Genomic DNA, 12,838 nt, shown 5'->3' with positions numbered 1-12,838 from the left:
CTGGGAAAACACACAACACAGATTCATGCATTCTACTCTCATAATGCTCCCTAACCCACGTTATTTTAAAATGAAACCTTATCTAATACAACGTTTTTCATTTATATAACCTTTTTTTTTATTTGATGTGGCTGTTATTCCTCTTTAACAAAGGATATCAACAATTAAACTGAGGCCTAGAAATAATTAAATAAGAATTAGCTTGCCTTGGCCAGAGAAAACGGAAGTAATTACATTACCACAACATAACTAGCAATCTTGCTTCAGTGTTTGAAATTGTCACCAATCCAACATTATAACACCATGCCACTGTCCACACATATAATAACATGTTTCAAGTGCCAATAGGTTTATTTTCTCTCTTAAAAATGAGGTATAAACTACATTCATTTCCAGCCACTGTGACAGCCATGAAATATACTTTCAAACTCCCCTCCCTGTGGCAAGGCAGTGGGACGACGGCGGCTCAGGTGGGGGCAGCGGTTCCTCCACTCAGACCGTCAGGTGCGCCGCTTTGCGCTGCAGGAGGAACTGCTGGATGGCTTCGGCGTCACGTTTCAGCCAGGCTCCGTTCAGCAGGATGTTCTCACAGGACTGCTGGATGGTCCGCTCCGCTGCTGGAGCGGGGTGCGTCTCGAAGAAGCTCTGAAAGTGAAGAGAGGTAGACAAACCATTGGGCAGCTGAAGCAGAAACACCATTATTGAGGCAAGGTAAAGACCTGCTGAAAGTGGCACGACTCATTGACAAACCTGAATATCACATCACAGGGTGAAGGCACAGGAACTCAGGACTTACACTGCCAGGTTCAACCATCAGGCTGTTGAATCAAATGGAACAATTTTACTCAACTTCAGTTGACCTATCATTGAACTGTTCCCACAACTAATGTACTCACCTTCAAGGACTCTTCATCTGATGTTCTCAATATTTATAGCTTGTTTAGTTATCAGGACTGGAAAAAAAGACTGGGTCAGTGTAAGAGTACTCTGACCTCACCTTTTTTTTCCAATCCTGATGAAGGGTCTCTGACCAAAACATTGACTGTTCTTTTCCACAGATGAGGCCTGGTTGCTGAGTTCCTCCAGCATTTTGTGTGTTTGCTGAAAAAGAGTTTTCCTTCTTCTAGATGAACTTTCAGCAATGGCTGATGAGCCCCATTTGCTCAAGGTGATTGGTTTTAAGGTGCCAATAATGTGCCATTGCCCTTTCTCCTGTCAGTAAAAACAGTTCTGCTAGGCTTAGTAGCTAAGCCACATGTGAAGGGCAGGAGCTGGGCTTGGTTGTCAGAAGGTATAAAAGATGCATACTATTGGAGCATTTAATAAGTGGGAGAAGCTTATCCCCACTACCATCATTCGCGCTATGACGACCTTAAGGAACCAATCTTATCTTCCATCAGTTACACAGACACCACTCTGATAAAGTGTGGGAATAAACAGAGCAGCCAGATTCAGAAACAACAGAGTGACGCAGAAAAGTTGGTCAAACAAATCAGTCTAAGTAACAGCCTGATGCATTGTAACCACAAACTTACACTACACCAAATAGGCAACATGCTCATAGGAGTGGTGATCAAGACACTGTAATCTGATTCCAAACAGTTGTTTTTTTTAATCATTACAGAGTGTGTCTCTGGTGCTTCCCACTCCCTCACCTCTTTTTTCTCCCTTTCCCAACTATGATTTCTTCTCCCTTCCCTCTTCCCACTCTCTGTCCATAATAAAAATCTATACCATCAGTAAAATCGTTAATTCTTCCTATTCTAATATCCCTATTTCCCTTTTCTGGGTGGTGGGGTCTTATCTTTGATCTACAGTGGCACTCAAAAACTCTGGTCTTGCACAACAGTGTGTTCCCATTCTTAGAGCTTGTTGATCAGCTGAGTTTTGGTATTATGAGGTTCAGCCTGAGTCCGGTGATTTCAAGTGGTCTGAGTAGCCCTGTGGATTTCAATTCTCACCGATGTCACATACTGAAGTGTAGCGGGAGCTGGAACTTCAAAGACGGAAAGAGTGACTGTTGCGAGCTCTGCGCTCAGTAATCGAAATAAAAAGCAATGCTTCAGACTGACTGACATCGAAATAGCAACTTGTTGTATCTCCTGTCAGAGTGGAAGGAGCAATATTTGTATCTCCCTTGGCAGCAACAGAGAGAGAGTGAGAGAGAGTGGGATGTGGAAAATGAACAATTAGTTTTTGATGTACTGTAGACCATGGTCTCTCTTTGGGGACTTCGCTGTTGCTGGCATGGTTGGTGGTGGGAATGCTGATGCTTTATGCTAGAATAATTTGAGGAAGGGAGTAAGTGAGGCTCCTTTCTCCTGCTAGTGCAAGGGAGGGGGCAGTGACTTTCAGGTTCTTGAGGATTACTGCAGACAGTAAGAATTTCAGGTCACATGTTGTATACATTCTCTGATATTAAATGGAACTATTTCCCCAGTTGAACACAGACAGCTTTAAGGACTCTTATCATCTGCCACTTTTGAGAGCTCTTAGTAAATCTTAAAAACAAAAGATTCTGCCAGTGCTCTAATTCTGCAGCAACACACACAAAATACTGGATGTACTCAGCAGATATGGCAAGATCTATGGAAAGGAATAAACAGTTAATGTATTGGGCAAAGACCTGAAACATTGACTATTTGTTCATCTTCATAGATGTTGGTCAATAACCTTTTAGCAGATCTTGTCTTCTCTCAGGTGTCTTTTTTATATTACACAGAGATGGGCTCTAAATTGACATTTCCACTATTCTACTCAAAGTTACACACACATAATATGGAATAAACTTAGCAGGTCATGCAGCATCTATGGATTGTTACAAGGAGCTGACATTTTGGGCTGAGATCCTTTATCAGGACAAGGTTTTACAATCAAAATTCATATTTCCTGCATCTACAGTACTTTGGTCTTGAATCAGAAGGCCAAGGGTTCAGAAGATCATAGTACCAATTTCCCCTCCTGAACCCTCCACTTTCTCCTCTCTGCCCTAAAAAGACATTTTACTTCAGTTAAGTTGAACAAACAGGCAACTTGTTGTCAGATGGTAATCATCAACCAGTTTGGCATAGGATCCATTAACACTCACAAGTTACAGCTGAAACAACTTATAATGTATGCAAATATTGAGAAAATCCTTTTTTACCTTGACATCAGCTGCCATCTTATCACCGGTAAAACCTTCCACCGTTAGCTGAATGCAGAAAGTAAAAAGATTTGATTCTTAAGTGAACTTTAACATTTTCCTGTCCACAAAATACTACTCAGTACGCAATTGAAAAATAGATTTCAGGTTAATAAACTTACAGTTTTGGAACATTTCGTACCATTCTTAAAACCCAACAATTTTGAATTTAGATGAAGCTTTTGTATTAGTCTAAGTGTGTTTATTGTGCTTCAACATTTGTGATTATTTAACCATCTATTCATTCACATTCTACTCACTTTTTATTTAGAAATAGAGCATGGTAACAGGCCCTTCCAGCCCAATGAGTGAATGCTACCCAATACACACATTGATCATTTAACCTGCTACACCATATATCTTTGGAATGTGGCAAAATACTGGAGCACCTGGAGGAAACCCACAAATCATGGGCAGAACATACAATCTCCTTATAGACAGTGGCAGAAGTGAACCTGGGTACTATGGCTTTAAAGTGATTCCACTAACTGCTAGGCTACCATGTCACCCAATGTTGTAGATAAAGGTTATCTGTTTATTTCAATGTGTCCACATCCCTATGGCATTAAGAAGTTCGATAGACTAATCCAGGGGATATGTGAAAATGTCACCGCTGTGCTCAGAGTTACATACAGACTAGCTTTGGTGAAGGAGCTTATGCCAGCTGGACTTTCTGACAACACAGTCGTAGCACAAGTTCAATGAAAGAGATTCTTTCCATTTACAGTAGGTTATAAATTTCCCACGTTCCACCTACCTTCCCATGGCTCACCCTTACTCAGATTATCTACCATATATACATCAAAATGAAATTCATTATTTACATTAACTATCTACACAACCTAAGGCACCACACATTCCGGCGCCAACATAGCACAACAGATAGGCCAGTTAGCCTAACCTTGGTGGTTGGGAAAGTGTTGGGGAATATTATGAAGGATGTGGTTTCGGGGTACTTGGAGACTAATGATAAAACAAATCAAAGTTCGTGTGGTTTCTGTAAAGGGAAATCTTGCCTGACAGATCTATTAGTTCTTTGAGGAAGTAACAAGCAGGGTGGATAAAGGAGAGGCAATGGATGTCATTTACTTAAAATTTTCAAATGCCATTTGAAAAGGTGCCATATTTGAGGCCACTTAACAAGATAAAATCCTATTGCGTAACAGGAAAGGTACTGGCATGGATATAGAATGGCTGACAGGCAAGAGGCAGTGAGTGGGAATAAAAGGGACCTTTTCTGGTTGGATGCCGGTGACTAGTGGTGTTCCTCAGGGGTCACCTTTCATATTGTTTGTTAATGATTTGGATAATGGAATTGATGGCTTGGTGGCAAAGTTTGCAGATGATAAGAAGATAGGTGGAGGGATAGGTAGTGCTGAGGAAGCAATGTGTTTGCAGAAGGACTTAGACAAATTGGAAAAATGGGCAAAAAAAGTGGCAGATGGAATACAGTGTTTGGAAATGTATGATAATGAATTTTGGGGAAAGGAACAATAGTATGGACTGTTTTCTAAATGGGGAGAAGTTCAAACATCAGAGGTGCATAGCGACTTAGGAGTCCTCATGCAAGACTTCCAGAAGGGTAATTTACAGATTGAGTCTGTAGTAAAGAAGGCAAATGCAATATTGGCATTTATTTCAAGGGGAATAGAATATAAAAGTAAGGAGAAGAAGCTGAGCCAAATGCAGACACTAGTCAGGCTGCATTTGGAGTATTGTCAACAGTTTTAGGCCCCATATCTCAGAAAGGATGTGCTATCATTGGGAAGTCCAGAGGAAGTTCACAAGGATGATTCCAAGAATGAATGAGTTAACATATGAGGAGGCCTGTACTCACTGGAATTTAGAGGAATACAGGGGGATCTCTTTGAAATCCACCAAACTGTTGAAAAGACTAGATAAGGTGGAGAGGATGTTTCATGGTGGGGGGTGTCCAGAAGTAGAGGACACAGTCTCAAAATTGAGGTAAGGAGAATTTTTTTTTAAGCCAGAGAGCAGTGAACCTTTTGAATGCTCTGCCAGACAGTGCTGGAGGCCAATTCAGTGTGTTTACTTAAGACATAAGTTGATCGTTTCCTGATTGGTCAGGACATCAAAGGAAATGGTGAGAAAGCAGGTGTGTGGGGTTGAGTGAAATCCAGGAACAACCATGATGGAATACAAAACAAACTCGATAGGCTGAATTACCTAATTCTGCTCTTATATCTTATGGTCTTAACACACAAAATACTGGAGAAACTCAGCAGGTCAGGCAACATCTATGGAAATGAATGAACAGTTGATGTTTTGTTCTTTCTTTTTCAATCTTTTATTAAGTTTCAAGATTAATAAATGTAACATTAATAGTAATGATACATAGGTATAGGGATTACAATAATAACAGTTACCATGTACATGCACGATTCCAAGTAACAAATATAGTTTAACCTCCCAATGTCATAGTAACGGACCATGAGAACGATATTTTATAAAGAAAGAAAAAAGGAAACCCTCTAAAACTAAATAAAAAATTGAAGTAAACTAAAAATAACAGAAACAAAGCGTGGGCTGTCATATTACATTGGCTACTTATTGTCGTTAACTCTGCTCCTGTACACTTCAACAAAAAATTACTACAAAGGATTTAGAAAGGGTCAACTTACATCATATGAAAATATTGCATAAATGCCTCCAAGTTTCTTCAAGTTTAACCAAAGGATCCACAGTACCACTCCTAATTTTTTCCAAGTTTAGGCATGCTATCATTTGGGAAAACCACTGAAATGTGGTGGGGGGATTGGAATCTTTCCATAAAAATAAAATGGATCTTCCAGCTATTAATGTAACAAATGCAATTAGACGACAAGCTGACCTGGATAAACGACTAGAGTCTGTCACTGGTAGTCCAAAAATTGCAGTAATAGGATGAGGTTGTAAATCAATACACAGAACTACTGAAATAATATCAAAATATCTTTCCGATATTTTTATAGAAGAGGACAAGATCAGAACATATGTGTCAAGGAAGCTACCTCAGAATTACATCTATCACAAACAGGATTTATGTGGCAATAAAAATGAGCTAACTTATCCTTGGACATATGAGCCCCTGTGAACCACCTTAAACTGTATCGAGGTATGTCTGGCACACATTGAGGAAGTATTAACTAATTGAAAAGATTTTTTTCCCCATTTCTCTGTAAATAAAGATATTTGAAGTTTTCTTTCCCACTCATACCTAATTTTATCAGATGTACCTAAACATATTTTCATAATCAGATCTTAAATAATTGCTACTAAACTCTTCTGATAGGGGTTTAACCTAAAATTTTTTCTGTAACTTTAATTTGATGTGATATTGGAAAGGTAGATAAAGTAGTGTTCAAAAAGTTTCTGATCTGTAAATACCTGAAAAAGTATGATCTAGGCAATTTATATTTATTAGATAACTGTTCAAAAGACATAAAACGATCATCCTTGAATAAATCACAAAAACACATTACAGCTGTCCCCCACTTTTCGAACATTCGCTTCACAAGACCTCGCTGTTACAAAAGACCTAGTTACCCGTTTTCGCTAACAGGTCTTTTCACTGTTATGAAAAAAGGCAGTGCATGCCCCGAGCAACCAAACTCCTCCCACAGAAATGCATTCTAGTCATCATTGCTTAAACACGTGCCTGTGAGCATCTATGATTTATGTCGATTTATTTTGAGCATCCGTCAGCCACATGAGTTCTAAGGTATTGGAAAAGCCTAAAAGAGCTCGTAATGGTGTTAGATTTAGCGTAAAACTAGACATAATTAAGTGTTTCAATCGTGGTGAATGAAGTAAGGACTAAGTGAGTTTGGCTTGTGGAAATTGACAAAGATGATGTTGAAGAGGTTTTGGCATCCCATCACCAAGAATTGATAGATGAAGAGCTGAAGTAATTGGAAGAGGAAAGGATAACAATCGAAACCGAACGCAGTAGCGAACCGACCAAAAGTAAAGTCGTCCAGGAACTGAATGTAAAGCAACTGCCTGAGATTTTCGCTGCAATGATTGCAGAGAAGTACAACTTTAATTTTGAAGGGTAGGGAGGTTTGGGGCATATTTGCAGGATGGTTTGAGTGCTTACAAAGAACTGTATGATAGAAAAATGCTTGAAGCTAAGCAGTCAAGCATACTGTCGTTTTTCAAGCCTTCCACATCAGCCACAGCAGACGACGTACCTCAACCTTCGACATCGAGGCAGGCAGAGATAGAAGAAGGTGACCTGCCTGCCCTGATGGAAACAGACGGCGATGAGATGTCACCCCAGTGATCCCAACCTCCGGGTCGAAGGGAAAATCTCACACAAGCGCTCTTGGCGATACCAATCCGCAAAGAATGCAGTGGTACAGCAGTAGCCGGGATGCACCCAGCACATCTTCAAGTAAAAAAGCCAAAATAAACAAGTTAATTAATTAGGTGCTGCTCCGCACGTAAATGTCAGCCCACATCAAAGGCGATTGCCGATTGCATCACCTCTGATCTGGGCCGACATATATGTGCTGGGCGGCACCTAATTAATTAGCTTGTTTATTTGGGCTTTTTTCTTAAAGATGTGCTGTGTGCCTCCCGGCCACCACTGTACCCCTGCATTCTTTGCGGATTGGTATCGGGTCGCTGCCCGGAGGGTGGGGGCCACTGCACCATCCAACCTCCAACGACACATCATCAGTGTGCTCGGTGCTGTCTTCCCAATTCTGGTAAGTGATACTATACTGTACATACGTTATTTCTACTTTATATAGCTGTGTATTTTTATGTGTTATTTGGTATGATTTGGCAGCTTCATAGCTTAAATACTGGAGAGAGTTTCTGCCAAGAGCGCTTGCGCAGTGTTTCTGCCAAGAGCGCTTGTGTGAGATTTTCCCTACGGTGGACAGTGTGGCAATGATTGTAGAAAAGTATTCCTACTTTATGTAGGCTGTGTATTTACCATATCATTCCTACTTTCATTATATGTTACTGTTATTTTAGGTTTTATGTGTTATTTGGCATGATTTGGTAGGTTATTTTTTGGGTCTGCGAATGCTCACAGATATTTCCCATATGAATAAATGGTAATTGCCTCTTCACTTTACGACATTCCAGCTTACGAATCGTTTCATAGGAACGCTGTACCTTCGGATGGCGGGGGAAACCTGTATTCCCTTTGTTTTCCATAGAAGGAAAATGTGATCAATTCTAGATGGTTGAATCAGATATAATAGTAGAGCTACTAGGACTTGATGTTTCAACCCCCATGGTAAGTTGGCATTCTCTATATTGGCAGTGGGCTTGGAGTGGTGACAAGGAGGGAGGGTAGGTATGTCATCAGGGTCATCAGGTGGGCACCCTCCTTGACGTTTCATTGATAAGACCACGACATCTCCAGAGGGCTCAACGGTGCTACCTGGCGTCGCAGATACACCCCCCTCAGTTCCATACCCTCCTGTCTTCATCTTGTAGCCCAGTTTTGTCTTTCCTTTCAATCCAAATCCAATTGCTGTTTTCCTCTGCTGCGTTTGACAAGGACTTGATTCCTTGTTGGAGGGAGTGACCCCTCACCTCCATCTTCTTCAATAGACTGGTCGTAGATGTAGCAGCGAATCCCCTGCATCCCACTTCTACAGGGAAAATTTTGGTCTTCCACCACTTGACAGGATAAATTTGTTCAATTCAAAGAATTTACGAAATTTAAATCATATTTGTATTGTATGTTTAATTATTGGATTTATCATTTGTTTATTCAATTTAGCAAATGCAAAGGGAAGCGCAGCAGTTTCATCCAATTCTTGAGTCCAAATAGTTAAATATCGAATGTTGATTGCCCAATAGTAAAATCTAAGATTCGGCAAAACCAAACCACCTTTTTTTGATTTCTGTAAATATTTCTTACTTGACCTGGGATTTCTATTCTGCCATATATACGAAAAGATTTTAGAATCAATAATATCAAAAAAAATTTAGGGATAAAAATTGATACCGCCTGAAATAGATACAGAAGCTTAGGTAAAATAATCTCCTTAATAGTATTAATTTGACCAATCAAAGATAAGGACAATGGGGACCATTTAGTAAACAGTGTTTAACATGATCAATTAAGGGTAAAAAATTAACTTTTAATAGATCCTTATGCTTCTTAGTAATTTTAACATCCAAATAAGTAAAATAATCAGTTACTAATCTAAATGGTGATTGTCTATAAATTGGAACTTGAATATTTAATGGGAAAAGCACACTTTCATCAAGATTCAATTTATAACCAGAAAAACTACTAAACTGAGCAAATAGTGTTATTACTTTAGGGATGGATTTCTCTGGGTTGGAGATATATAGTAACAGGTCATCTGCATATAGTGATACTTTATTTGTCCCATTCCCATGAATAACGCCAAATATATTAGGCGAGTCACGAATAGCAATTGCCAATGGCTCCAGGGCAATATCAAAAAGTAAAGGGCTTAAAGGACAGCCCGGTCTAGTACCTCGAAAAAGCCTAAAAAACGGGGAAAGATTGTCGGTAAATACAGCAGCCAGAGGTGTACGATATAGCAACTGAATCCAGGATATAAATTTTGAGCTGAAATTAAATTTCTCAAGTATATCAAATAAATATTCCCATTCAAATTAGTCAAATGCCTTCTCGGCGTCAAGCCAAATAACACATTCTGGAGTTATAACTGAAGTAGTGTATACAATGTTCATTAGCCTCCTAACATTAAAATGTGAGTAATGATTTTTAATAAATCCTGTCTGATCTTCTCTATTCTAATTGCTAATATTTTGGGAGAAGGTTTTAGAATCCACATTCAACACAGATATAGGTCTATATGATGCACATTCAGTGGGATCTTTATCTTTTTTAGGAATTAATGAGACGGATGCTTCATAAAAGGATTGTGGTAATTTACCTACAGATATGGCATCTTTAAAAATTCTACATAGCCAGGGAGAAAGTACATCTGAAAAAGATCTATAAAATTCAACTGTGTACTCATCCGGGCCAGGGGCTTTACCAGAATTCATCAAAAAAATTGCTTTCCTTATTTCCTCTTCAGTAATGAGTGCATCTAATGTTAAACATTCATTGGCTGGTAATTTTGGAATATTTAGATTCCTTAAAAATTCATGCATTATGGTAGGATCAACAGGAAATTTTGTTTGATATAAATTGGTGTAAAATTCTTGAAAAGACTTAATTAATTTCATCATGGTCAACCGACAAATCACCATCCTGTCTACGAACTTTATTAATCTGACGTTCGCCAATGCAGCTTTCAATTGATTGGGCAGTAACTTACCCAATTTATCACCATGTATAACTGACTCCTAGTTTTAATTAACTGATTTTTAATCGGGGCTATTAACAAACTATGTTGCATCTGGAGTTCAACTCTCTCTTTATAAAGCTCCAAATTAGGAGTGAAAGAATATTTTTTATCAATTTTTTAAATCTTATCAGCCAAAGTACATATTTCACTATTAATATATTTTTTCACTCCAGCAGAGTATGAAATAATTTGCCCACGAATATATACTTTAAAGGTATCCCATAATACCCCAATGGAAATTTTTTCCATTGAGTTAGATGAAAAGAAAAAGGCAATCCGTTCTTTAATAAAACTATGAAAATTTAAATCCTGGAGCAAACTGGTGTTGAACCGCCATTGTCTAGTACTAAAAGTTGCATCCCTAAATTTAATTAATAATTTCAAAGGCGCATAGTCGGAAATGGCGATTGTATCATACTCACAGGTAGTGACAAATGAAACTAATCGAGAATCAAGAAAACAGTAATCCATTCTAGAGTAATTATGATATACATGAGAAAAGAAAAACAACTCTTTATCATTAGGAATTAAAAACCTCCAAAGGTCTAAAATTCCCCAGTCAACTTAAAAGGAATTAATAAAAATAGCAGATTTGTTTGGAAGTGTTTGATTGGGCACGGACCTATCCATCATAGGACTCAAACAATAATTAAAATCACTGCCCATTATTAACATATATTCATTTAAATTAGGCAGAGATAAAATAAATGCTTAAAGAATTCAGGATAATCAGTATTTGGTGCATAAGCATTAACCAAAACTACTTTTTGGTTATAAAGTAAACCAGTAATTAATAGAAATCTCATACAGGTCTGAGATTATATCATAATGAACAAATGAGATCAAAGAGTCTATAAAAATGGAAACACCTTTCAGTTCGGTCAATGAGTTTGAATGAAACTGTTGCCCTTTGAATGAAACCTGAAAAAACGCTGATTATCCTCCTTCCACACTGCGCAAAAATAATCTGAGCATTCAATTTAAGAAAAACTTTTAAAATCTTCTTCCGTTTAATTGGATGATTCAAACCATTTGTGTGCCATGAAACAAAGTTAATAATATTATCTATTTTCCTTAAATAAACCATATGGTAAGTAAGGGTTAACCAAACTGCACAGGACTCTCACGAATCAGGAAGAGGAACAGAAGTTTAAAGAGGAACTGGAAGTTACGACAATACAGACGTTTTTATGGTTTCAAGCCAGCCCAATTGAAAAATACTAAAGCAAAAATAAGCTCCTCCCCCTCCCACAAAGCCCCAAAACCTGGTCAATAGGCAGCCAGTAAATTAGCTAAGAACCACCTTATCCCCATCTCTCGACAGCAAATCTCCAATTCTGAAAAAATAAAATAAAAACCACCCATAGTCTGAACATTCCAAATGGAATGCCAAACACACTTAGATGAAAAAAAAACAACCCTTTACAGAACATTTTAAAAGACCTGGTATTAAGAAATAAAACAGAGTAGAACCTTAATAATATTTCAAGAAAAATCAAATGATTACCAAGTCAGAGTCTTAATAATTTTCTAAAACAAACATTTAAAAATAAAAGAAAAATAAAATAATCAAGGAAAAGAAAGGGGATATTTACATAGAGCAGATAGAAGCCAAAACAAAGTACCAGAAGTCTCAGCCCAAGGCCAAAGCTTTACGGACGTAAAATGTCCGAATCTATATGCTGGTTATTAACTAATAAACCAGGTGTATACAAACTCAAAAGAACGGTAAATTAATTAAACATCTGAGCTCAAGGAATGTTCTTTGAGAAATGTTGTGTGTCGTCCATGGATTTAAACCACTTAGACGAATTATCAGGTGAAACAACTCTTAGGCGGGCGGGGTTTAACAGTGCCGGTTGAAAATTCCTTTGATATAGAGCCGACATCACCGATTTAAAACGCAATTTTTCTTGGAATACCTCAGGGCAGTGATCTTCAACCCAACGAAACTTAAGATTTTGATGAACAATAATTCCTTCCTGATGAGCAATTCGAATTAAGTGTTCCTTAGTACTCACATAGTGAAACCAGAGAATTACAAGACTCGGATGCAACTGTTTTGAAGGTTTTGATTTTAATAATCGATGCACGTGATCAAGTACCAGAGGAGAAGCAAAGAGAAAACCTCCGAGTCAAAGACTTCCATTAAGAATTGAGAAAAAAATTTAGTAATGTCCCCGCTCTCAACATCTTCACTGAGTCCTATTATTCGCAAATTCTGTCTGCAACTACGACTCTAATAGAAGGGTGATCGAAAAATTGAAAAACGTCCGGAGCCCAACCAAAAATGACCTGCTCCATCTAGATTCCCCCACCACAGAAATTATCC

At 38.3% G+C, this 12,838-nt stretch overlaps 1 protein-coding gene across 1 annotated transcript in view; it reads right to left on the bottom strand.

Annotated features, from left to right (window-relative positions):
* Positions 1–344: 344 nt before the first annotated feature.
* LOC134341434 (puromycin-sensitive aminopeptidase-like) overlaps positions 345–12,838 on the bottom strand; it is a gene marked incomplete at its 5' end in the record, with an annotated part of 301,555 nt that continues 289,061 nt past the window's right edge. The window contains 2 exons of the mRNA XM_063039287.1: positions 345–645; positions 3,146–3,193. Coding sequence (XP_062895357.1) covers positions 493–645; positions 3,146–3,193 — 201 coding nt within the window. The remainder of the gene's footprint in view (positions 646–3,145; positions 3,194–12,838) is intronic.

Source organism: Mobula hypostoma (assembly GCF_963921235.1).
Source record: "Mobula hypostoma chromosome Y unlocalized genomic scaffold, sMobHyp1.1 SUPER_Y_unloc_3, whole genome shotgun sequence".
NCBI lineage: Eukaryota > Metazoa > Chordata > Chondrichthyes > Myliobatiformes > Myliobatidae > Mobula > Mobula hypostoma.
Note: the sequence above shows the minus strand (reverse complement) of the source record. Positions and strands in the feature narration are given on the sequence as shown.